At 40.0% G+C, this 26,599-nt stretch overlaps 5 protein-coding genes across 8 annotated transcripts; 3 read left to right on the forward strand and 2 right to left on the reverse strand.

Annotated features, from left to right (window-relative positions):
* Positions 1-822: 822 nt before the first annotated feature.
* Positions 823-9,982, forward strand: RB195_025687 (uncharacterized protein; the record flags this gene model as incomplete). 2 transcript variants are annotated; one of them, XM_013450245.2, is made up of 27 exons in its annotated part: positions 823-891; positions 1,604-1,708; positions 1,788-1,849; positions 1,925-2,096; positions 2,588-2,688; positions 2,761-2,822; positions 2,960-3,033; positions 3,097-3,212; positions 3,436-3,547; positions 3,614-3,761; positions 3,831-3,943; positions 4,430-4,546; positions 4,702-4,851; positions 5,054-5,194; positions 5,268-5,367; positions 5,466-5,615; positions 5,995-6,125; positions 7,010-7,076; positions 7,221-7,314; positions 8,043-8,209; positions 8,265-8,335; positions 8,493-8,654; positions 8,716-8,871; positions 8,937-9,095; positions 9,246-9,417; positions 9,592-9,752; positions 9,824-9,982. In XM_013450245.2, the coding sequence occupies 27 exons, from the start codon at positions 823-825 to the stop codon at positions 9,980-9,982; spliced, it is 3,291 nt and encodes a 1,096-aa protein (XP_013305699.2). The 2 variants fall into 2 exon arrangements, with proteins under 2 accessions (XP_013305699.2, XP_064069816.1); XM_064213935.1 differs by lacking the exon at positions 823-891 and having other exon boundaries at positions 1,661-1,708.
* A 2,087-nt stretch (positions 9,983-12,069) lies between these two features.
* Positions 12,070-12,492, forward strand: RB195_025688 (uncharacterized protein; the record flags this gene model as incomplete). The annotated part of the gene is made up of 1 exon (XM_064213936.1): positions 12,070-12,492. One exon carries the CDS (start codon positions 12,070-12,072, stop codon positions 12,490-12,492), a length of 423 nt encoding a protein of 140 aa, XP_064069817.1.
* Positions 12,493-12,602: 110 nt separating this feature from the next.
* On the forward strand, positions 12,603-14,888 carry RB195_025689 (uncharacterized protein; the record flags this gene model as incomplete). 3 transcript variants are annotated; one of them, XM_064213939.1, is made up of 3 exons in its annotated part: positions 12,603-13,748; positions 13,800-13,862; positions 13,917-14,888. In XM_064213939.1, the coding sequence occupies 3 exons, from the start codon at positions 12,603-12,605 to the stop codon at positions 14,886-14,888; spliced, it is 2,181 nt and encodes a 726-aa protein (XP_064069818.1). The 3 variants fall into 3 exon arrangements, with proteins under 3 accessions (XP_064069818.1, XP_064069819.1, XP_064069820.1); XM_064213937.1 differs by lacking the exons at positions 13,800-13,862; positions 13,917-14,888 and having other exon boundaries at positions 12,603-13,763; XM_064213938.1 differs by lacking the exons at positions 12,603-13,748; positions 13,800-13,862 and having other exon boundaries at positions 14,001-14,888.
* Positions 14,889-15,414: 526 nt separating this feature from the next.
* RB195_025690 (uncharacterized protein) lies at positions 15,415-15,759 on the reverse strand (the record flags this gene model as incomplete). Its single annotated transcript, XM_064213940.1, has 1 exon — positions 15,415-15,759. One exon carries the CDS (start codon positions 15,757-15,759, stop codon positions 15,415-15,417), a length of 345 nt encoding a protein of 114 aa, XP_064069821.1.
* A 3,346-nt stretch (positions 15,760-19,105) lies between these two features.
* RB195_025691 (uncharacterized protein) lies at positions 19,106-25,696 on the reverse strand (the record flags this gene model as incomplete). Its single annotated transcript, XM_064213941.1, has 9 exons — positions 19,106-19,208; positions 19,474-19,613; positions 21,309-21,464; positions 23,240-23,305; positions 23,497-23,606; positions 23,683-23,815; positions 23,919-24,010; positions 25,355-25,457; positions 25,568-25,696. The coding sequence occupies 9 exons, from the start codon at positions 25,694-25,696 to the stop codon at positions 19,106-19,108; spliced, it is 1,032 nt and encodes a 343-aa protein (XP_064069822.1).
* Positions 25,697-26,599: the final 903 nt, after the last annotated feature.

Here is a 26,599-nt window from a genome sequence, read left to right on the forward strand (position 1 = left end):
TAGGATTGATGAAATGATTCAGTGAAATTTCATAATGCAAAAATGAATGTTCCAAGAATCTTTCAGAAAGGAAAGCCCTCAATGACAATAGTAGTAAGAAATAATAAGCAATCATCAGGACAAATTCAATAAGTGCTCAGTTGACAGCAGTCTGTTATAACTACTAGCTGTCTATTTGTGCAGTGCAGAGACAATACAAGGAGGATGTTTGTAATAGTGATTAGTGTCATAAGGATGAAAGTGTAAACATTTGAGCAATTCGGTAGTGACGGTGAGAATAGGTCCAACCACAAAGGTGGCATTCGATATGAGTGATAAAGGCAATCAATATTTGACCAACATCAGTTGCATAGATATTCTAGATTCTGGAACGTTTCGAGTATTCCCATTAATACACCTTGATAGTTGGTATAGATAAAATAATTGCAGTATGTCAAATTTGTAATTGAAATTTTACGTTCAAAGTCATCTGAAAAACAATGGTAGGCACGTTTTGATAGTTCTTATAACGGTCTCTTGTTTGTGTTGCATTTTAATAATAATCGTATTCCTGTAGATGAATCGCATAAATATTAGCATTGTGCTTTATTCCTTCCCCAAGCGCTTGCAGATCTAACTATGAGTCACTTACACTCCCCAATCTTTTCCTTTCCTCTGATTAGCTATTACTGTTCACATGACACAGTTCTTTCATATTTTTCTTGGATTAAATTTTGTACTGTTCCCTTACCAATTTGTTTTTATCGCGTACTTCGCATCGTCTTCCTAGTTATATTCGTCATTCACTTAGTGACTAACCAGAACTGTTTCTGTTTAGAACGTATGGATTCTAATGACCAGGAAACTTCTCTTAATATTCAGGAACTGTCTTCAAATATATCTGAGGAAGAAGTGAGTGTTTTTTCTTCTATTCTTCAATGGAAGGTGGAATAAACTTGAACTTTTCATCCATAATTACTTATCCTTATCCTTTTATGTTATGGGCGTTTATATATCTTTCTAAACGTATATAAAGGGGCGGAATTTGCAGTTTTCTGAAAAAAAGAGAAAAGGCCTCATTTGATTGCACGAAGGAACCACCGACAGAAGATCAAAACATAGGTCTAACAATCCATATTTCGTGCGGTCCTAGTTTGATTGCTTCCCTTGTTCTTTATTCATGCATTTTTTCTTTCAGTAGGAACAGTGATACATATTTGCAGTTGACAACCGTCTCAACGATGAAAAGAGGAATCTGCATAGCAGAAAATTAGCCTTTGGATATTCGTGAAGAACGAAGGGGTATCCACAATGCAGCACAGCATCTGAAACTTAGCTCTTTTCTGTCTAGTATTTCATAAAAATTTCCTTGATATTATTTACAGGGTGACTTAAAATGGGTCAGGATTCAGCTGGCTTTCTTTTTCGACAATCTTTTTGGTAGTTTTTTTCTACTCACTTTTGGTTGATTATTAGGTAAATGAGTCTCATTACTTATTAACTATTAACGATTCATAAGTTTACAAGAGAATTTTCCATTACTTTAATTGGCGATCTCCCGATTGAAACCTTCACAACTAAGTGCAACTCTCGCCTCTTCATGTTAATAGCGTGTAATTTCCAGTTCGATGATAATATAACGTTAACTCTGATAAATCGACGAACAGACAATGTGGCCGTGATGAGAATGGCTCCAATCAATACCGATCTCAATGTCCCACCACCTCAGGTTTAACATTTTTATTTTCTTAAATCCATTTTTATTTTCCTTATCTTGTGATCGTCCTTGCAACGGTTCTTCGTTACAGGTTTTGGATAGTGCTTACTATGAAGCGTTCAGGAAGCGTTCAAGGAAATTCTTTAAGACTAGGTAAGGTTTGACTACCTAATATTTCCGTCTTCACCATCTAACAAACATCTTCACGCTGTTGCTGCCATTTTCTAGTCTTGACATGGGCTATTCATTCGCTAACGATGTGCCATCTGTAAATATTGTCGGCTCTGGCTCTGCTATTAAGAAACTTCTTATGGAGCCGTACGCGGCAGGACCTCTCAGCCTCATTTGCCACAGAGTGGGCAAGACAGTCTATTTGGACAACCATAGTTTCACCAGAAAGGTAGTTCTTAGTAACTTACTTTCAATCTTTTGTTTACGAGAATATGGTAAGGAAGGACCATTTTAATATTGATAATTCTTTAATTTTAATTATTGATATAATACTGATAATTCGTGGATTCAATTTCTGTAATTTGAGGCTTGATTAGATAGGCATACAGAAGAAATTGTGTCCTCGGTGCATTTGAAACGACCACCGTAAAAACTTTGTTCTGCAACCTTCACTTATCGCAAATCCTAATTCGTATTTGAATTTAAAAATACACAGCTTCGTACCTATCTTCTCGTGTTCTCCCACACACATGTTAAAGTATGTGTCTCCCTGCTGTTTCTGAGATTTCGTGGATTCAAAGAGTTTTATTAGCGGTTTCTCTAGCTTCTTTTGTCTTATGGGTGCTTGAAGCAATGTTTGGCTTATCTTAGTTTTTAGTTTGTCTTCTGAAAGTGAACAAATTGCGGTTCTGGAAAATGAAAATACCGTTTTTTTTGCAGCAAAAATGTGAGCTGCTACCTCAATTGTACTGGAAGGACGAAGAACCATCACCGAACTTCACCCCTCAGCTGTCTCTTTATGAAAACTTAATATGGAACTCGTAAGTTCTTTCGTATAACTTTCACTTTTATTTTAGATCTTTACAAACTTCTAATATAATAATTTCATCTAGTCCCATCACATCCACCTGCACCGAACCAGGAGCTGGAGCTGAGCTGGTGCTGAGGGAAACTGGTTAGCTCCTTACGTGTTCGTTACGTCGATAGCCTGATGTGGAAGGATGGTTTCTTAAAGAGTTTCACACTAGAGAAAAAGAAAAGAATAATGTAAAGGGGTAATATTAATGGATTTAAAATTCTTCTCCTTTTAAGGTCTCGCAGCTTCTAGTTCGACACTAGATTTCCCGAAAATGTTCAATAGTTACTCCTATAGAATCACATCCGAGGTTTCAGAACTTTGAACTATGTTAGACATCTCTTCTGGATCCTAGTTTTTTTTTTCATTCCAGAACAATCCGGGAGGATTGGCTCATCTGTGGGAGTTCCATGATTTCCGAATGCTTGTTGATGTAGATTTGCCTATTTTCGGAGGTGGGAGATTCCCAAGCGTATCGATTCATCTGAGGTATGAATATGTATGTTATCCGTATATGGTCTACTGCAATACTTCGTTTTTTTTTTGTGTGAATTTATTTCATTTCAAGTTTTTGCTGAGGCGAAACAGTTGAAGAGGCAGATAAGCATGTATCCGTTACAGTCATGTAACGTATACAGGCATGTAATGTACAGTTGTATTGGTTCAATTCAACGAAATTTTGCATACTTTCTCTTGCAATTTGTCTGTTCAGCGAAGAGACGAAACCGATCTCTGTTCTTACTGGCATGGACATTATGCTGGACCAGCTTATGTGTAACTTGTCTGAGACTATTCTAGTTTATCATCAACAGGGACTAGTTAAGGTTATTAGCCTATTCTCTGCCACATTTACTGCACTTTCTTTTAAATGCTATAGCTTTGCTTTTTAGGAGTACGAAGTCCTCGTGAAGGAAGAAATACCTCATATTGTTGGGTCGGAGTTTGATCCTTCGAATCTCAAAAATATTACTGAAAATATCATGTCCTTTCTATCAAAGAATATGACAGAGCAGGGTCATACGTACTGGTTGTTTAGAGGTAAATCTTCACTTCTTCTGTGGTTTTATCCGTTTGTTTACTGCAATTGTTTTAATTTTTTTTTTCAAGAGAAGGGATCCAGTCAGATGAAGTTATACGACCTGACAAGTATTTGTCCCGATCTTGCCGGAAATCCAAATTGGAATCCTTTTCTCGTGCCGGTGATCACACTACTTTACAAGGTCAGTAGAGAGCACTTTGACACTTCGAAAATCTTATACACGTATTTCTTGCATTTGAAATACGTCACTATGTATCAAACAGGAATAGATTTCCGAGCTTCAATTTGGCTCTGCTAAATCCACTTTCTAGGAGCAATTTTAAGTTTTACAAATAGAGAAGACGCCATATATGACATCAGAATTGCCAATTCGGACAAGACACTTCAGTTGCCAGTGTAACGATTAGTAAGCGAAGGCGTGGATAATTCAGTTAGATGGCCCCTTTAACTTTTGTTAGAACCACTGGTAAAATATCTACATCCAAAAAGCTATTCACGAACCATTTGTGGATTTCCGCCGCTTCATTGCTTCCATTACCAACTGAAGAGAAGTTTTCAGCAGATCGACATATGCAATTGACCCTTTCTTATGTAACTGAGCCCGGCTTATTAAAGAAAGAGTGAGAGGTGGATACTAATTACCTCTTTGAAGTTTTTTTTTTTTTAGCTGGCACTGGATTTGATGGAAAAATCCGCAAAAGGACGTTCTGAGAAACTCTCGAATGTTATTTATGGATTGCTGAATGCGGCTGCTAAATTAGCTGAAAATGAAGATCTAGCTGAGGTAAGCTTTTCCTCAAGTTTTTCCTTTTTTCTTACAACAACTTTGCACGACCTGCTATGACCCCATGAAGGAGACTAGAACTTTTCGAATTTTTTAAAAAAATACTTCTTCCTTGCTTTCAACCCAGATTGGAAACTTGGTGTCTTTTTTTCAAGATGAGAGCTTGTATTCATCACTCCCTGGCTGGTGTGTACCTCATGTATGGATCAGGGGAGGGAAGCCTAGAGCCAGAGTTCTCAAACCTAATCGATAGTCTTGATGAGGTTTTGACAGACGGCTACGCTCGGCTCACTTCTGCTATACAGGTAATTAACAACTCTTATTAATGTGGGGAATTTGAACGTTGAGCTAAGAAACGGCAAAATCAAAAATTAATTTTGTCAAGAATGAGCCAAAACTATCTGTGGTTATAGCCACTATGGCGTTTTAGGTTAACTATGCTTCCATTACAGTCGGCTTAAAATGCTCATTGTTATAGTATTCTTTTTAGTAATCTAATGTCTATAGGTAGCAAGTCTAACTAGGAGCTCAAGTTGCTGCTCTTATGAAACTGATCAGACGACAAGGTCTAACTCATCGTCCAAACGTCCTCCCAATGCGAAAGTCGAATCGGAATGCTCCATTCAGGCGTTAGAGCACTGCTTACAAGTGAGTGCTGAAATCAGTATGGACGTCCTACTTGATTTCAAGTTGGAATTCGTGAGAATGTCCATAAATTCAGGCTTTAAATGCATTAGAAGGTGTCGAAGTCGATGTAAGGCAAGCCTGTCCTTTTAAGCCGGATAGTCCCGATGAAGTTGCAGCGTTAAGGAGTTTTCCTAGTGAGTTTTTTTTTCGTTTAGATTAGTTTGCTTTTTCAAATAAATTTTATTTATGGCATATATGGATACAAATTCAGGACTCGAGATTGTATTTTTAGTTTGCGACAACACGGCGACACGTCGTGTGTTCCGACATGCTGTTCTGATTAGAGCAGCTTCCGCATATTTGCCGTTGGTTTATCAGAGTATGTGTCTTGATCGTCATCTGAAAACGTACAACTTTTCGCGCTGCGGCACCACCCTCTGCGGTTAGTTTTTGAGAATTCGTCTTTGCAAAGATATTTCTTCTGTCCCAAGCAACGTTGCAGTTCATTCATGCTATTCAAGCTGCTACGTATTTAATAAATGCTCCGCTTGAATTGAAATGATGACTTCCTTCATAGACAAATAAGAGGAAATGACTAGTATGCTAACGTCTGAGAAAAAAAAATTATCTGCACAATAATTTTGGTGAAGCATAGAAAGTCCACAGCATTTCAACTTTATATTGCCGGCTATGTTATTGGGCTTTTTTCCCTTCAGATATAAGTTTCCCAACTGTTTAAACATACAATAACGTTCTTTGAAACGTTCAGTTCCGTCATTGTTACCGAACATCCTTTGCATGAAATTTCTCATGTTTTACAGGAGCTGTTCTATCTACAAAGCCGGCTGCACGTCATGCTTCAATATGTCATGGGTTACTGCAAGTGTTGTTGTCCGCTCTCGGTCAAGGCGCTTCGGAGCTTGTAGATGATGTTGTTGACACAACAGTGCTTGTAAGTTTCCAGCGTGTTTAGAGTTGTTAAGCTTAACTAGCAAGAAGAAAAAAATTTAAAATATACACGGAAAATCAACAGGAAATAATAGAAATAGGAGCATTATGTTTTAGTACAGATCACTGTAGGCTCTATGTGAAATATTGCTTTTAGATACATCGCAAAGATCAATCTATACAACATCAATATTGGTTCTTGTGTTATTCCCCTAATCTAGACAACTTGTCTAATCGTTGAGGGCTTGGTTGTCACATTAGCAGCAAAAGCAGTAGCTTTTGTCAAAAGAAAAAAAATGCTGGCTTTGATACAATGCGATATCCTTCGGAAGAATCAACTGTTTTTTTTTTTGAATTTTTTTTCTCTTGGTAAGGAGGGGAGTGGGTTTTATAAGGAAAGGATAGGTATACTGTGCACTAAATGGTATATCTAGGAAGGAGTGGCTTCAATGTGTTGTTGTCTTTGGGGTAAATGTAGTAGGTGAATTTCTCAGCATATATTACTTCGACTATATACTTCAGCTCTAATAAAATTGAGGTTTTAAGCGGTACCTCATATATTGGTGACCGCGTGCTATTGTTCCCTTGTTCAGTTATTTTATACATATTCTGAAACACATATAGTTGGGTCAAAACGACATGAAACGCGGACCGTTGTGCAAGCGGCCGCGCTCGGAAGCGGTGCGGTGGAGACAGTGGCTGGAATCGAAGTGGGACCATGGCGAACAGCAGAGGTGTGTGGCGGTAGCGTGGATCCTTACACGATCCCAACCGCTACGCTCCACCGCTCCGCTTTGAGCGCAGCCGCTTGCGCAAATGTCCGTGTTTCAGGTCGTTTTGACCCGACTATATGTGATCTCTTTCCTCATTGGGAAAATTTTATTCCAGAATAATGCAATTTCATACCGGGACCGTCGTTTCCTGGAATTGGCCACCTTCGACGTAACAATGAAAGGTGTATTTATAGCACTATTATAAACTAACCTGAGAAAGGAAAAAGTAGTTTTATTTGTTGATAGAGACATGATTAAACTGCATCTCTTATCCTTCTGTCTTCTGTTCGATTTTAATTGGTAATATTCGACATTATGACATTTAGGAGTGTTGAATTTTTCATCGCTCTGGTTTGAAGGTGAGGCAGGTGAAAAAACTCGAAACGAGTGGATCGACCAAGTCGAGGCGATCTGCTTTAGGTAATTAACTATTACTATTGTGTCCTTACAATTTCTTTTTCTTTTTTTCGTCCTGCACGTTGGGCAGTGATGCAATAATTAGTAACACATTGTTACTTGTCTAGAACTCGAAATGTAGATTATGAGTCTGAACGTGGCCCCGCTCAGCTTCTCTTCTTTCTTTGTAATCTACGCCCGAACTCTATTTTTCATGATTTTTCCACACCACACTAGTATCGTGATGCATTCCCTGAAGCGCTGAAGCTGAGAAATCTTCGTGTCTTAGTTGTCGTGTTTTACAAAGAATGTACTATTCTCGTATTTTGAGACAATTGTGAGCACCGAGTAAAAAAATCGTTCCTGCGTCGATCCTCCAATCAGGCTTTTGTAGTGAATTGTCAGTTTTGAGGCATTGCAATTTTCGCCTTTTAGTGGGGATATACACCTTCCGATTTCTCATCATCTATTCCTTACGTGTAGTATGTGTAAGTTAATCGTTCTGTTGTATTTCTAATGTGCTGTAGCACGTTTGGGCGGGCCAGCTTGTTTTATTCAGGACACAGATTTCGTGATTGTGTTTTTGTTACATTAGTAAGATTTTGAAGGCGTCAAAGTTGTCACCGAATAGTCACTTAGGTGAATATCCCTTTCAGATAAAGTATATGAAGCAAAAACGGAAACTCGAAGTTTCAAACAACATCGAACCTTCACACTTTTTAATATTTTTTACTTGTATGGTGATATTTCAGGTGTTTTCACTTCTTGAAGGAATATCCTACTGCCCAATCTCAAATTACATTCGCGCCTGTTGCTTCAGGGCTAAGTCCTTTCATCAGAAACGTATCACGTGTAGCAATGACGTTGATGACAACTGGTGGAAAATGCACACAAATTGCGCAAAATGAATTCCTTGATGGTAGGAAGACTCGGATTCATTTGCTAAAAAAATAGAAGGTTTATGATTCTTTTAGGACTAGGCGATCGTGCAAGTGGTGACAGGATTATGGAATTTGTGACTGTTGCTAAGAGATTTTTCAAGGATGTGAGTCTTTTGTTCTAATTTCCCCTGTTTTACTTATCCGCGTGCTACGGAGTATTGTGCCGAACTAATCATTGTGTTGAACTAATTGTATGACTTCATACCTTCTTGCTTCTGATTTCTTTTGTTGAATTTTTCTAATGAATAGTTTATTTTTTAGGGTCTCGACGTTCTAAGCCATTACAACAACAAACAATTACGTGATTGTGAAGTAGTCCTGTATGCTAATAGCGCAGCAACGTTGAGATTGGAATATTCTACAATCGTTACTATATATAAAGAGTCACCCACTACTAACTCAGTGGTCGTTAAGATTGATGAAGTATGCAGATTCTTTTGGTCCTCATTCTATATCGATGTGTTCTGTTCTTACTTCTGTTCAGGTATGCGCCGCATACAGGAAGATATTCGAAGTAATCCGAATGGATTTCGAGACTCAAAATGGCTGTTCTATATATGCGAATAGTCTCGTAGATTTTGGAATTGTGTTGTCTATGTTTGCAGATCATCTCAAAGATGAAGCAGATGCAAAGTGGAAGGTAGTAGTAATTTTCTCGTGCTTTTTTTTTTCTTAGGGAAAATCTCCATTTATTCTGGTTTCCAGGAGAAGCGTATTCATTACATGGAGGCTTCTATCAGAGCCCTGGGCGATGCCTGCAAGAGGTCTTGCCCTCGAAGCACAAGAAGCAAGGCGAGAGAGAAAATGACTGAAATATATTATATTTTGTTAAGGATTAAGACCGATGCTATTGCGTCGAAAGCGGTCAGTTTCCTACCTTTTCACTTTTTTAGTGATTGACATCCAGTATTTATTTTTCTTCTTGGCATTTCCACGAATCTAAATAGCTCACATAATCTTCACAATATCGTTTAAATAACATTTGGACACACCATTATTCATAATATTTTTCAGAATTTTGTCTCTACAAAAGTTTGTCGCGGTATGTATAAGGAGCTAGCTGATTTCATCCAAGTGGTTAATGATCATCTAATACAACTCTGCTATGAAGATATATGGAAAGAATCCAAGAATATTCCACTGTGCATGGCTGACTTCACAATTGCCCTAGTTCCTGCTGCCACTTGTAGGTTATTTTGTAGCATTTCCTTATCTTACCCGTAAATTAATACCAAAATCATTTCCGCTTGCATATTCACTTTCATTACCATTATCATTGTTCCAAAATTCGATGGAACGGAATATCAATGCAAATGAATGCTTATAGCAGTCAGGGTGAATGGTGGTTTTTTTTTTACAGTGGGCGATACTCAGAAAATTGATCTCTGTATTCAACTGCTTCAATGGTTGATGGGACTCGCTTCAAACATCACTGAAATTGATCCTGATCCAGAAAAAGCTTTGGAACGCTACGGAAAAGTATGGGATCGCGCTCAACGTTTGCTGAGAACAATGAACCAAGTAAGTGAAGAGGGCTTTATACTATATTTTTGTACTTTAATTAGTGTTTTAACAACGAACACCCTGATTAGGAATGGCGCAACAATCCAACGATGAAACAAGCGTATGTATTTGTTCTGTCCAAACTACCGAATGATACCGAATGTGCTCGTACTTTCGTTATCGAATCCATAGCAAAAGCAATTACTGCTCTAGGCGGAAAACAGCTGCACCCTCTCGGGCCAGCATAGATTTCCTAACGTTTTATTCATGTGGATAATTCGTTTCTGAAATATTTCTGCTTCTCTACTTGAAATCGTACTGGTCTGAAAAAATCTGGTGATACGTGTGCAGCCTTTTTTGTTCGAACGATTCCCATATTTTGTTGAATTGATCTGTTAGGTGATTTTCTCTGCGGATTATTTTTGATTTCTACAATTTTTTCTTGTAAAATGGGTATTTGTCGTACATATCATTATTTAGATCTTAGTCCGCTCATGCGTTCTGACTATTTCAGGTAATAGTGGAGAAATGCAAAGTTTTGTGAAAGTACTAGGTTTGAATAGCATATTCAGCTGTTAGTTCATCGAATATGAAATCTCTTTGTCTTTCAAATTATATGTAGTATTTGTGTAAATATTTAATGTGTTTGATCCTCAGGAAAGCAAATATAGTTTACATAAGTGTCCGCTGCGTGTGTGCCTCTACCTGTCGTGTTTCTGTAATCTGTTTTTCTTTTGGTATCCTATATATCTCATGTGTCTGACTTCAGGTTATACCGGTAGAAGCGTGTATCTCAGTTGTTTACTTCTCTTTTTTTGTTTAGATTTCGATATTGTCCAACTTCATTCCTGTAAAATCTCTACTTTTTCGTCGAATGTTTGTTTATTTGTGTTTTTTTCTTGAGAAACGTAAGTAGTATTTCAATGATCACTAACCACGAGCATCTACTAGTTGAATGGAGTTCTCCAGGTTTTTTTTTTCGATCTTTTCGTTTATAAAGTTTACGTATATCGATCTTACCAAAAAGAATTAATCACTGTTTGATATAGCAGAAGTTGGATCACAGTAGTTATTAAGGATCCTTCTATATATTGAAAGAATTTGGCACAGTTAAAGGGTACAATGATTAGACCATGATGAGGGGAGTGAATGATTTTAAACGCGTTTGGTGATGTTAGTCTAGAAATCGTCTTTTTTTCTTGATCACTCAACATTCAAAAGGAGTCGAGACTGTTTGGAGCGATTCATTTTATAGATTGATATTATAGGAGAAAATTTTCGAGGATCTCCGCTGCGTTGCAGCGTTCCAATCGAAAAGGAAACAGTGTCTGTGTCGATCTTGATAGCGGAGACAGGAATTTCCACCACTCAATTCAAAAAAAAAGAGGAACTCTTTGTATGTGCGATTCGAAATCATGTTCTGTTTTCCAAATGGAAAGAGATTCAAATTTCTGTGGATGAAAAGCACGTGGTATCCAGAAATGTGCTAAGTAACTGTCAAGAGCGTCTGCCTATTCGAAAAGTTTCTGCTGGTAATTCGTAAAGTCACTGCTTTGTTCATTCCTTATCGAATCGATAGAAATGGGATACTTTATCAAATGCAGCTTTTTTTTACTTTCGTGGTCTTATTGTACTGATTTTTTAAACTTTTCTCTAGAGTCAAGGTGATGTCTGCGCATTGGGACGACTTCCGAAGTTTTCGTTTCTCACTGAACATATTTTTTGATGAGATTTCTGTAGGGACTTTTTTGTTTTTAGATCATCCTATATTATTTCTTTAAGGAAATTTCAGGTTATATTTTACGTAATTTATCAGCTAGATATTTGGAAAAAAAAATACTTAAATTTTTTCCACGGATCTCCCTCACTAGAGGGGTCCCAGCCGGTTAGTCGCGAGGCTACGTGGCGCGTCCTTGGGTGGCGGATAGGGGCTAATCGCGGACCAAAAGCGACCTTGTGCTTGCCCAGAGACGCAAGTGGATTCAGGGGATGGATTCCCTGTTTCTGCTGAGCCAGGACTGACTCATGACATCCTTGTATCCCGCACGTCGGTCCGGCCAAAAACCTGCAATCAAGTGACTGGAAGGTGCAAGGGAGGCGGTTTGGAGTCGCCTCCAACAAATAAGCTCCACATGTTCACTCCGGGAGAACGAAAGTTCTCCCAGAAACTCATGGGACTAGAGGCTTGCAACCTGCCCATGGGTTTTAAAATTTTTACGCAAGACACAGTAATAGAAAAGAGTCTCCTGATTCTGGAGGAAAGCCTGGTACGATAGCGCCAGGTAGGACGGGGTTGCAGGAGCCATGTAGGCTACCAAAACGGAAAAGAACTAGGATGGCGATCTGTACTTATAACGCACGAACGCTTGCATCGGAAGCGGCCATCGAAGATCTGATGATGCAAGCCAAGAAGATCAAGTACGACGTCATCGGACTGACCGAGATGAAAGGACGTCACCCTCTCAACGCCGTATATGAAACTGGAGAAGAACTGTTCTTAGGAACACGCGACAGTAGAGGTGTTGGTGGAGTTGGCGTCCTCGTCAACACGAGTATGGCAAAGAACATCGACTCTTTTGAACAACTTACGATCCGAATCGGACGTCTGCGGATGAGAAGATGTGGCCCAACACCAGCTTTGACTATCTTCGTCGCTTACACTCCAACGAATCAAGCTACGAAGGAGAAGAAGTCGAAGCTTTCTATAAGGACCTGGAGAAGTTCTACAGAGAAGATCATACCTTTTACAAGGTCATAATTGGCGATTTCAACGCCAAGGTTGGCCCAAGAAGAACGCCGGAGGAACTTCATATCGAGATCCACGACCTACAATGAAATGACCAGGGGGAGAGGCTCTCCGAGTTCATCATGACGATTAAGACTATCCATGGGAACTTGCAATTCCAGAAGCCCTCCTCTCTACGCTGGACGTGGGAGTCACCCGGTGGAGTGCATTGTAATGAAATAAACCACATCATCTTCAATAAAAGGTTCTGCCCGACGGACGTCGATGTTGTACCAAAGTTCTATACGGGATCGGACCATCGCCTCCTCCGAGGAAGATTTTCCTTCACAAGGAGAGCAGAGAAAGCCGCCAAGTTCAGAGAGAGAAATCCCAGGACTACCATCAACTGGGATCTCTTCGCTACGCTAGCCGGCTTTTGGGAAGATTCCGCAATGGACAACATCGACGAGGAATATGACCGGCTTGTTGAACGCCTTCACGACTGCGCGAAGAAGGCTGAGAGTTTTAAAACCACCAAGATGCGCCTGTCTCTTGAAACTCTTGAGCTGATATGCCAGCGTGGAGCAGCACAAGCCGCAGGGAACCAAGAACTCACGTCCGAGCTCGCAAGGCTTTGCAGAGAGGCGATAAAGGAAGACCGTAAAGAGAGAAGAGCAGAAGTGCTGGCTGAAGCTGCAGAGGCGGGGAAAAGTATCCGCTATGCCCGTCGAGACTTCGGCAGTCGCAAGACGGGGATGACTGCTCTCCGGAACCCAAAGGGAACAGCCATTGCATCGAGAATGGGGATGGAGAAAATCATCTACGACTTATACTCTGATCTCTTCGACAGCCATGTCCATTTACCTCCTCACCATCTGAGGGAAGAGGGGCAAGTCATTCCAGAGGTCCTCCCGTCCGAAATACGACATGCTATCATGTCAGTAAGAAATCGTACGGCACCCGGTCCCGACAGAATAAGACCAGAACACCTCCCGCCAGTGCTCATCAACACCCTGGCGAGGCTCTTTACACGTTATCTGTCGAAATGCAAGGTTTCTAAGCAGTGGAAGACCAGCAAGACCGTGTTGTTGTATAAAAAGGGAGATCCACATGACATCGGCAACTATCGTCCAATCTGTTTACTGTCCGTCATCTACAAGCTCTTTGCAAGAGTGATCCTTAATAGGATTGAAAAAGCCTTGGATGAAGGACAGCCGTGCAAGCAAGCAGGGTTTCGAAAAGGATTCAGCACGATTGACCACATTCACACTGTTTCGAAACACATCGAGGTATCACGAAAGTAGAAGATGCCGCTCTGCCTCACTTTCATCGACTTGAAGAAGGCCTTCGACTCAGTTGAGACGGAAGCGGATAACCAAGGCGTCCCTGCTCAGTACATAAAGGTACTTCGAGAGTTGTACAGTAACTTCCCGACCGGAACTTCGCCATTCTACTAGAACATCATTATTGACGTGAAGAGAGGGGTCCGACAGGGTGATACAATTTCACCCAAAACATTCACAGCCACCCTCGAGAACGCAATGCGAAAGTTGGAATGGGACTACATGGGAGTGAAGATTGATGGTCGGCAGCTACACCATTTGCGCTTTGCTGATGACATCGTACTGATAACATCTAGCATCAGCCAAGCGGAACGAATGCTGACCGAATTTGATGAAACATGTGGATGCATCGGTCTTCAGCTGAATATGCAAAAAACGATGTTCATGCGGAACGGATGGGTCTCGGATGCCTCATTAACGCTCAACGGAACGAACATATCCGAATGCACCAGCTACGTTTATCTGGGTCGGGAACTGAAGATGATGAACGACCTGACCCCCGAGCTGGGCAGAAGGAAACGAGCGGCTTGGGGAGCGTACAAGAGCATCGAGGATGTAGTGAAGAAGACCAGGAACACCCGGCTCCGTGCTCACCTCTTCAACACCACCGTACTTCCTGCTTTGACCTATGCTTCGGAAACCTGGGCATTTCGCAAGCAGGAAGAAAACGCGGTGAGCGTCATTGGACGCGCAGTTGAGAGAGTGATGCTAGGAGTATCCCGTTTCACGCAAGTGAGGGACGGGATTCGAAGTTCTTTCCTACGTCAACGATCGAAGATTAGAGACGCCGCCGCGTTTGCCAAGGAAAGTAAAATAAGGTGGAACGGACACGTGATGCGCTTTAATGACAACCGTTGCACCAGAGCCGTGAGCGACTGGGTTTCCCGCGATATTAAGCGCACTGAAGGAAGACCGCCGACCCGATGGTCAGATTTCTTCACGAAGTCCTTCAAAGAGAAATATGATGCTCTTCGTGTCCCACGCGAAAGGAGGAACCACTGGGCTACTCTGGCACGCGATCGGGACAAATGGAAGAATTACTGGCGCCCACTCGACCAGTTCGAAGATCAACGGGAGTCAAGGTGATAAAGGTGATCAAGGCTTAAATCTTTTATCATTAATATTTATGCGCTCACTTCTATTTCCATTCAAATATGTTTGATCATTGTGTGATGGTGATGGACTGATTCCTGCGAAAAAAAAACTTTCATTAGGAGGAATTGGAAGGAGTCAAGAACTGATTTGTTCAACTGCTCTATACTCACCCTCATCCTTTCAATTCTCGTGTATGATGGGGGCCCAACCAAAAAAGTGTTAATTGCTCTAAAACACAGCTGATTACAATTTTTTGAAGCAGCGCAAGAGACTTATGTTGATCAAAACTTTACTTTTTAGTGTCAAAGTAACATTTATTCATATCCTATTATACTGACAAATAAAGGATAAAGTGTCTGGCGTCAATAAGTCCGCTTGGGATGCACCACCACGTTCACTTCATCTCAGAATCGTTTGAGTTTCACGAACATGTAACTGGCGAAGGCGAAACAAAACCTCTAACCGCTATACTCGATGGAATTCTACTACTGGATGGCGGCGACGTGTCTGCCGTATATCACATTATAGTAGGGTCAATACTGCATGAAGCACATTGCTGCTGCGTATGCCCAAAGCCCGAACCGCTTCGTGCTGCGCTCGAAGCAATGCGGTGGAGCTTAGCAGTCTGGATGGAGTCTGGAGCGGTCGAGTGAGAACCCTTGCTAGCACCATTCTTCGCTGCAGTTCGCGATGGTCCCGCCTCGATTCCGACCGCTTTCTTGTCGCTTCGAGCGCAGCCGCCTACGCAGCTACAGTGTGTTCCATTTCGTTTTGACCCTGCCATACCTTCTCCTTTGACACATTTTCGCTCCTTTCCCTGCACTATTTCAATGGAACGCGCATCGAACGAGTAGCCGTCCATGCGAAGAATTCCGGCGCCGACTCTATCTTGCCTAGGAGACTTGGTTATGAAGTCTGTATGTAGTACTTTTTCTTTGGACCGTTTTTTTTGTTGGAAATATTCGTCTGTATTTCTTTGGTATTCAAATAAATATTCCTGAAACACGAGGAACATTTTTTTTTAAAAGAATTCAGGAGAATTCCCCTAATCGCAAATGATGACCCCTCATTTTTATCGTTTGTTTAACAGTTCTCTTTCATTCACAGTGCTTGCAATGCTTATTATTTGTCTAACACTGAATGAGGGATAGAGTCCAATGACGCGCAGCTTTACAAGCGAGTGCAATTGTGCTGTTTTTCTCGTGTTTAAACAGTGACAGTTTTCTTCAATGGCAATGTCTCCGCACCTTCTCCTAACGAAGACTTGGAGAAAGAAAGTTTGGAGTATAAGTTTCCGTCTCCATCTCTGAGTGGAAGTTTTTTTTTCAACTGCAGAACTACGCTTAAAGTCAAAAAAAGTCACTGGCGTATCAATCCCTTGGGATGCACCAACGCGTTTTACTGGAATTTGTAATCGTTGAAGTTTACGAACGTGTAACCGGCCTATACAATGACTTGCGGGGGCCAGCCGATGATCAGAGCAGTATTTTTATCCTCCCAGACACGTCTGGTACCAATTTATCGACCCCGGATGGATGAAAGGCTTGGTTTGCTCTAGGACGGTTTCGAACCCTCGACCGTGTGGCTACAACGGACCTCTAACCGACTGCGCCACACCCGCCCCACTACGCTTAACTATCTTTTTTTGTGAAACGTCATTCTGAGGGAAAAAAACAATGGTATTTTAAATTAAATTTTGGAGTGACTCTCTTTTTTTTCTCTTATTGAAGAAAAACAATACGATGAACGATTTGAAGAAGGGTTCCACTACATCGTGAACTTCGGAATTGTTCTTTTTGCGGCAGAAAAATCCCTACGAGTGAGGCCACTATAAAAATATTGATATATTGGCTTGTAGATGCAATTAGAAAGTCATTAAGTGGCGAAGAAATACAAAACGCTGAAAAATACGCAAGCTCGCGACTAGCCATTTTTTTTTAGCATACTAGGTCGCTTAATTTCGAATATAAAGTCTATTCTCATTTTTATTGAAACTACTACAAGTACAAAAAAGTGTTACGAAACGTTCCAGTCACTCCAATGTACCGAAGAACGATTCTGGTGTAGATACTTGGGCAACTTCTTTCGTTACGTGTAAATGAATGCAAGGACTACTTGAGTTGATCTCCCAAAAGAACAGTTTTCATGTTTGGGGTTGAATCGGGTCAACTACATTATATGGACGGATGGACCCGCATAACTTCTCCAAACCATAAAATTCGGATTTACTACAGCATTTCTGAAAAATTTGGCTCGACTATAGCTGTCACCGCACCATAGCGCAATGACATCCTGAGATGTATTAAGTTCTAATAGTGGTTATTATTAAAGGAGTATAAAGGAAAACGAAAGATTTGAAAGGATAGATTGTCCAAAGCGATTCTGCTGATCGCAAAGAAAATTTTAGGACCAAAATTTTGACTTGTATATTTCCACCACATATTTTTTTAAAACAACCATTTTGATTAATTTTTTTCCTCATTTTAAGCTACTTCAATGGAAAATTCAATCTTTAGTCATCTTCTAAGTGAATGCTTTTCGACTAATCATTAGCTTTACTAGAAGTCTTAGAAGATTAAAACGTCAACGTGTTTACTGTCAAATGCTCGGCAGTAAACATTGGATTTTAGGGGTATTCTCTGAGATTTCGTTGCAGGGTCAGAGTTACATGAGGTTTTTGACCCTGTGGGGCCACTCTATGTCATGTACCAGTTGACGCCGAGTTTCCCGTTCCAAAGTTTGCACCTTCAATTCTTCCAGTTCCGGACAATTCTTATTTGATTTTCACACCAACTTTTTTGATTATCGACGTTGGTTGCTTTTCCAGTCTCAAGAAACAGGCTAAATTCCGAATAAATATTTCCCTCATACCTCTCGTGTTTCGATGCATTTTTTTGCGATGTGTGTTGAGTCGTATTTTTTTAGAACCACTTTCTTCAGAAATTTCTACTTTTTTTACCACCATTGTTCTGAGTGATAACCTGGAACTGAAGAGAGCCCCTCCTCGCCAACAGTTGTCTCTACCCTTGTGGTAGTCTGCTAACACTAGTGAAACGTCCTCTCCAATGTCAACCATTGTCCGCAGCTTTGTTTTTTCAAAGAATTTTTTTACACTACATTTATGTGAAGTAAATTAGTGTCACTAAAATTACACGCTGTAACCCCTTGCAAAATACAAAAAAGGAGAAAATCTGGACGAATCTTCATTGTGATTGAGAGAACGAAGTCGTCTAATACATTACTCAAATAAAGCTGCTTACAACTATAGAAAAATAGGCATGCTTACTCCTATGCGTATTTCGAGAGAACGTTGATGTTCTGTCAATTTCAATGACCAATTCAGAGCACACACGCACACAGAGACAGTCGATACAACGCATTTGATGCGAATATTCATCTCTCAGATTCGATCACTTACAAACTACGGCAATATAATCTGACATTCATACAAAATAGAACACTTATTATAAAAGAAAATTATAATTACTCTCGTAAGGCGTTCACGAATCTTGAGTTTGTTGAGCTTAGGGGGAGGGACTGACCCGCGCGGTCTACCATTGAGCATGTATGGCGTTTTGTAGCAATTGCAATGCTTCGTTTATGATCGTCTCACTTCACCGGACAAAGCGACAAGTGAGCGCGGGCGAGCGAACGATGCGAGCGAGGAATAGCGGCAAATTTGTGGGGGAAGGCCTCACCTCTCACCTATTACAATAAAATATGTTCAGTATACTACTACTAGAGAACGTAAACGAATGACTAGTGAATAAAGATAATTGAATGAGAATTAGAAGGCGTGGGAAGAGACAAAAACCCATACAGGGAAAAATGCAGCCATTCTCAGCTAGTATTTGGCAATCCGTAGACCGTCATGTACTGCAAAAATTTGCTCTAATAACTAGTAATTACGGAAGGATGATAAACAAAATCATCAACAATTAGACGATTAATAAAACACTACACTATCCCGATATGTACCCTATTCGATGAATATGGCAAGAACAATCTCTCAACACCTCAATGTGTGCAGAAGATGGGATATAAATACACGCATTCGGATATAGTAGATACATCGTAGTAATAAGAAATATAGTAGTAGTTGAAGGGAAAATCCACTGAATCTTTAAAAAAATATATAGGTCATGAAAATGCGCTGAAGAATCAAAATGCAGACTACTTTGTTTCAACGGGAGAATCAACCAGTTTTTCTACCAGTATGGACCATCGGTACTCAAACTCTTCCACGATGCGAAATGTCCCCAATCCGACTGATTCAGGGTGTAGGCATCATCACGTTCCAAGTATTTGAGTCTAAATACTAAGCTTATACAAAATTCAAATCATATAAAATCAACAGAGAAGAAAAATTAAATTGGCACAATTGATTGTATCTGAGGTAAATGCACGAACTTGCTCACGACAAGATGACTGAGGTCAGATATCAAATCACAACAATTAGAGAAAGTACAGCTCTTTGCGCATCATTTAATTTGTCTTGAAGAAGCACCACTATGAAAATTAACAATACGTTGAAAAATTGGGAATTTTAAGGAAATTGGAAATACTAGTAGCTAACCTTCCAAACAATGGTGGCACGGATTTCTTTGGAGGTGAATTCGCATCAACGTTCTCCAATTTGTAATTTTCACCACCATTCGAATCCCAATTCTCGCTACCATTAGCAATGTAACATATGCAGAATTCCATTCGTTTAGCCTGAAAAAAAATCCTTAAAAAATTGAAAGACAAAATAAAAAGATCGCATAAAAGGTTCCAGTAGGAAGTGTTACGTTAATATCTAAAATTTTTCATTCTCTTTGTCTTTCTTGCGCAGAAGTGCATTCTTTTCCATTGTTTCAGAATTACAAATTTTTAGATCAACTTAGCTTGGATATTTTGAATAAATCTCTCGCGTAATGTGTTCTTTTCTCTGCATCTGACTCAAAGAATATCAGGAAAAGCTGGATAACGCTTTCGCTTTTACTCTGCATTCAGTTTTGATACTGATTTAATAATCACTTTCGCTTCATAATCAAATAATTAGCACTCTTTAGTTTCTTCACACCACTATATTTATAATAAACCAGCCTGAACGTCCGGTTAACGCCGGACTTCAGGCTTTTTTGCTGTTCGCTTCGCTCGCCTTCACCGATCAATAAGAAATAACAGTAGCGACATTTTTGTAAAATTAAGTATGATTTTCCTCCGTTCTCAGCTACTAGCAAAGAATGATGCGCTAACATGAAGACGCAAATATCACTATCGTAAAAATAACGTTCTTCTTCAGATCGCTTAAACTGTTGGCTACTATGTATTGTATATAAGCAGCCGTTCGCACGTGCGTTTCCTTTTTTCGAAGAAAGGATGTTAGCAGCATCAGGAAGACATGCTGCGAAATAGATATGCGAAAGAACCACAGAAATCCATTCTACCGCGTTGCGGATCTCGCGCACCAATCCGAAGCAGTGGAACCCGTCTCTCCCCGCTCTACAGCTTTCTGGCACCGACGCACCATTCGGACCCCGTGGAACCCGTCCCACCCCATTTTATAGCTGCCTGGCTCCGGGGCACGAATTCGACGCCGTAGAACCCGCCTCACCCAATTTTACCGCGTTGGGGCTCCAGCGCACCAAACTGACGCCATGGTATCCGTCTCTCTCTCTCTTTTTGGGATTTCTTGGCTGAGACACACACATACACAGACACACACGCACACACGTGTCAGAATACGCCCGTTATTATACAGGATGATAGTTTGCAAATTTGGAAGTATACATTCACATAAAAGTTTATTTACCCTCACTAACATATGAGGGAAACTAACCTGCCTCATCAAAGCCAACATAGATGTTTACATAACTTTGGACAATGGATGAAAAGTAGAGTGCTCGCCTATCAGATGCGGGCGATGGATTGACTCCTCACCAGGGCAGATTTTTGCATTATTGTGGAATATTTTCATGACACAGAGACAAACACACACACACACGTACACACACGGACTAAGCGCGTTATTATATAGCATGATTGGCAAAAGTAAAGCTTCAGTAATTGTAATTGTATACTGTAACTGTAGCTTGACTAAAAATGAAAAAAAAAACACTTTCTGAATGTTATGCACTTTAATTTCAAGTCATCTCAAGCGAAGTTAAAACTTTCATTCCTTTTTGTATCTTATTAAATATGCAACTGAATTGTGAAAATTCAGGATGTGAAAAATTTCGTGCTAACCAATTAATTGAAGAATCAATAAAACTTTGGTGGATTAACAAAATAGACGCAGTTCAGCTTTACTTACTTTACTATTCTAGTTACTATTCTTCAATGCATTTCACATCATTAGAAATATCTGTTATGACATATTTTTACAAACAAAGAGAAAGAACCAGTTTTCGCGTGAACATTTCTCACCTTATCAGTTGCCCTTGGTAGTTCGATCTCAAATGTGAAGGTGTCATATACTTTACTAGTCGATGGTTGAAATGTTGCTTGACGATCCATATATGACTGCCAATTATTGGTGGTGTATCTTACGAAAACTTTCTTCTCAAATGCGATGTTTGCAACCTGTAATAACGACAAAACTTACACTTGATTTCAGGAACAATTATGGATTGGTGTTTATCACTGGACATTCTAAAGAAGTACGTAGGCGATTTTCTCCGCTGATAAGCGCTAATCGTGTTACGGGAGCCAATGGTTTAACTGTTGATTTTTTCCTTACTGACCCCGGTGGTATCCACTATGGAACTTACTGTTATTGAAATTTTGCAGCAAACTTGGCTGAATATGATGAAATATGTACGTGGAAGTATGAATAAACCAATGACGATAAATTTTAGAAAAAAACCAAAAACGTTCATTCATCATTTTTTTTCAGATAATACTGCTGTTGATTTCTTAGAAAATCGGATGACATCGTGGCTATTTTTTTTTCTAGAACAGAAATGTATTATGGAACATTTCTCATTGGCGGAAAACTAAAAACTAACCTCAATGGAATGTGGACCATCTCGAGCCAATTTTCAAAACTGATAATAAATCCGAACTTTATTTTTGTTTCACTCTCATTTATAATACTAGAACCATGAACAGTTTTTTCTTAGGTTAGAAAAAAACAAAGAAAAGCGATTACAGTTTCTTGGATCTAGATTCGTATGCTGATGTTGTGCTTCTTCTGAATAATTTCAAATTTTAAGAAAGAAATTGAAGGAAATGAAGGTTCAGTGAGTGTACTGTACCAGTGCTGTAATAATGTGTAAAATAAATCAATGTCAAGTATTTGTCTGAAGACCCTTTTTATGGCATTCAAATTCAGAACGTCTCGAGAGGAAGTCGAAAAGTGGAAAAGAGCAAAAATCATAGAAAATAACTGGAAAGATTTGAAAATGGAAAACTCAATAATTATTTCGACTAAATTGCTACTGACAATTTTTTCCTGCGAATCTACCTTGAATTCAGATGTCCAAAAATTCCTTGACGATAGCTTCTGAGCCCTAGAATTTTGCAGATGGTTATCTGATGGGAAAGATTCACTGTCCATGTCTTGCATTGATAATCCGTAAATCTTTGATCTTATGGACATTTCATCGCAACCACTACAATTAACAGTGTGTCGTCGGCTGCAGAAACAGAGACCGAAAACCACGTAATCACTTCCCTTCTCTACACTCTCTCCAAAAAAGAAAAAAAAAACACATCAGCAGTAGAATCGGGATGGAGATGCACTAAGTTCAAATGTTTTTATTTCAGATAATCAGTTGTTAGACTACTTGCGCCGCCACTTGAGCTCGGCTGTCGAGGGGTTCATTGAGGTAAATACGTATGCCAGTCGACGGTCGAAAGAAAAAAGACGGGTGCAAGCCATTAGAAAACTGACATTTGTCAGAGAAGTACAAGCATCGTTCGGTTCACTTATTCAAAAACTCCACAGGAATTAGAAGAAAGGTTAAATTTAGTTTGAGTTTTAGTGCATTCAAACATGAGCCTCTCATCGCTACTTGCGTTCTTCAACAAACAACATTGTGAGGAAAAAAAAGACTCTCTTATCGCATTTATTACACGTAATCATTTCGCCACCTTGCAAACGCGTTCAAATTGAAGATTAGAGCGGCATTATCTGTACAATAACCTTGAGTTGGAAATCAAGTAATGTAGGTTTATGCTACGTTTTTCTATGACACTTGATTACAACGTGTGTCCCTTTGGCGCCGCTACGAGCATGTATTACAAAGTTGCGCAAAAATTTTACAGTTGCAAATTCTCGCAATCGTGATTGTACTTTGATGTCAATGATGTAAATCAATAATATAATCAATTTAATCCCTCGTTGATTAACTCACCTTAATCGTGCCGACAATTTTTGATGAATCCGGCTTTAATACAACGTTCTCAAGCGAAACTCGATCCTGAACAACCCGATATGTGGTAAACAATGAAGGACAACGGAAAAAAATATGAATGGATACATGCAACAAGTTTGTAAATGTTATGTTGGACAGTAATGGTAATTGTATTAGCAGTATTATATTATTAATGATATTATTGGTTTATATGACAAAAGAGACAAAAAAAAAAGAGAAAAAAGGAATAAGACTACCTTTTCCAACGTTTCTCTGAATCGAACATACTCGCTAGCTGGCTGTTTAAACAATAAGTTCCACGTTGGTGTTGGTTCCTGATTGGGTGATTCTTCGACATAGTCATCACCTTCAAAAAAGTGGAAAATTTCATCAACTAATGAAAAAATAGACGGATTGGCTTAGCTAGTAGAGATTAAAACTACCTCTAAGCTTCCTTAGTACGTTTGGATTGATTTGAGGTGGATAGTCGCTGGGCTCGGTCATAACCCTTATGGAATACAGCTCTTTGCCGCAATCGTCGGCAAAACGGACCGATTTTTGGGTTTTGCAAGGCACCTACAAGAATCCGGGTAACGAATCGATAATGATCAACCAAAGCAATTATCGGAGTGAAAGAAGAATGCTGAACACTTAATAGCATTGTAGTTTAAAAGCTCACCTCAACCATCTGCTCCACTGCAGTTCCGGATGAAGCATCAGGTTCTTCTGATGTAGACGAGCTAGAATCTGATTCACAGTCACTTGCCTCATCTGAAAACTGTCGTTCGTTCATCATCAATTCATCCTCAGGATCCATGGGGTGGCTGTTGTGTATCATGGTGTGCAGTAAACCACCAACATCAAGTACAACATCCGGGGGAGAGTCGTTATTTATAATACAAAATCTTTCTTTTCGATGTTTCCACAGATCATGAGATAATTTGGAGGAAGTTATCAGATGATTTCAATGCACGTGCTCCTATATGTGTGACATCTGCTCCACTTCATAGGGCGCATTTTGAATAATAATTGTTGGAGACTTTTACTGGAAGTCAACAAAACTGCGGTGAAAAAAAAATGGATTTTCCACAGTTTGCTCCATTGATTAGACACGCTAACGGAAAATATTTTTCTGCCGATATCTAGCACATATTTTACTGAAAACAACTACTCAGCTGGTTTGCTTCGTACTTCTCAAAGCCCCATCATCTACTATTTGAGCTAGCCGTAGTGATAACAGGGCAACATATCAAAAATAAACTTTTGCGAAGCGAAAAAAAGTTATGGCTCATTTCAAAAGCTTTTTTTAAGCAAAAAGCTTACCCTGAAATTCTGAAAAGGTGTTCTTTCGAGGAAAAAGGGAAAAATTCAAAATTTCTCTCAAGGCACTGTAGTTGCTTCGACAAACATAATTATTTAGTCCCTGTCGGAGTATTATATATTTTCAAATCTTGCAGGAACAGTACAAATCCAAAAAAGAATTCCACAAAATTCCCTGAAGGAATCCTCATTACCGTTAGTCAAAGAAATTAAATGCCCACTACTGGATATTTTTTTCGTGAAATACTTGACAATGAATTCGTGCCAGGCAAATGTGAACAAAAATGGTTTTAATTTTGAATGAAATGCCTACAAAACCGATCTGTTCTGCATAGTTCAAAAGGCTCTCATCTGTCTATACAAACTCAGTTCCGTTCCTCGTTTCACATATAAATGTGTGATCAAGTAATGAAGGTTAAAGGTTAAAGGAATATGAACTGGTACGGATTACAGGTGGAGTATTTGTATACGGGATCGTAGAATATTGAGAGAAGGGTGATTCTATCCATTTTTTCCTAATTGCCGTAGAAAACGGCACGGAAGATACGGCTACGAGCGTTCCGGCGCACAATTTTCTACGAGGAGTTTGATTGGAGCACGCCAGCTTTCTGCACGCGCCGCATCTTCCGGGCCGTTTTTTACGGCAATTAGGAAAAAATGGACGGAATCACACCCCTCTCCATAATCTACTATCCCTCCACCTGAAAAACACGAATACTCCACCTGAAATCTGTACCACCTCAGATTCGTGGGGTGATGCCTTTAAAGCAAACTAAATGAGTTCAAGTTCTTTACCACATTCTTCCACAATTCCTTGTTGTCGTGGGCGAAGTGTATCTAGGTTTATTTGGCTGAAGCGAATTTTATTAAGTCCTTCGGACTCGCTCTGTGATCGAACCTGAATGGTTTCAGCTTTTGTACTCGGCTATTTATGACAAAGATTGAACTGAATTTCATCCTCGTTTCAACGAGATTCGGGCGAAATAAACTATTTAAAGATAAATCTACCTTCAAAGCACTGCTTGGGACCAGCGAATGATCTCCGAAGAAGGGGAAACTGGCCGCTCGTCGGCAGCCGGTGATGTATCCGGCAGGCGTCGAGTGGTAGCATGTCTCCCATTCCTTCTCGCCTACCATCGCCTGCCTATACTACAAAAAAAAAAGGTGAAAATACTCACTAGAAAAAACTGCAGATGAACGTAAAAACGTGAAATTAAGCGCGACGAAACATGAACATGGAGACATAATGATGCGCAAATAAACACGCAAAGACTTTAGGAAAATCATGCAGCAACGATGTGGGAGTTACACTCGTCTTTTGCCTCGGGGGCCTGCAGATCTCGCACAGACGACGAAACCCGACAGCAGCCGACGAGGAAATCAATCAACGCTCTGGCTAGGCGTGGTGCACTTTCAGGATAACCTCTCGCAAACTTATGTTCAGATAAGTGCTAGCTTGTCAACACGCGGAGATAGAAAAAAATCTACGGAAAAAATACAATTTATTAGAAAAGGAAAATAGAGGAGGGGTGAGAGTGAACAAATTGCAACTGATTCTCAGAATAACAGTTGACTCCACGATAATATAATTTAGATAAGCGACAGGTTATCAGACGCCTATAAAAACGAACGCACCATTACGATCAACACTGCAAAGCAGAAAAAGGCGCCACTACTACGGAAACGTTTGTTGTTAATATCCAGGAGCTTCATCAATAGGATTGCTTAGTTGATGTGTTCATGGCTGACGTTAAGGGGGGTTTGTGGGCTGAAGAAAGCAGGTAGGAGAGGCGTGTACGAGAGATACAGGCACATCAAGATGCATCGATGACGACGCCAAAAGACGCTGACCGGCGCTCGGTCGCACTCGCTACCATCAGGAGGAACGTACCAAATCGTGAAGTGCTTCATGCACGTGAAAGAAGTGTGAAAGTATTCCTGGTCTATTTATATTACAGAAGGAGTGCCGTTAAATAACACGTACAGAAATGAGCGGTGAAAGTTCAGTTGGATGACGACGCTACGACTCGCTATCGCGCG

Source organism: Necator americanus, chromosome X (genome assembly GCF_031761385.1).
Source record: "Necator americanus strain Aroian chromosome X, whole genome shotgun sequence".
Lineage (NCBI taxonomy): Eukaryota > Metazoa > Nematoda > Chromadorea > Rhabditida > Ancylostomatidae > Necator > Necator americanus.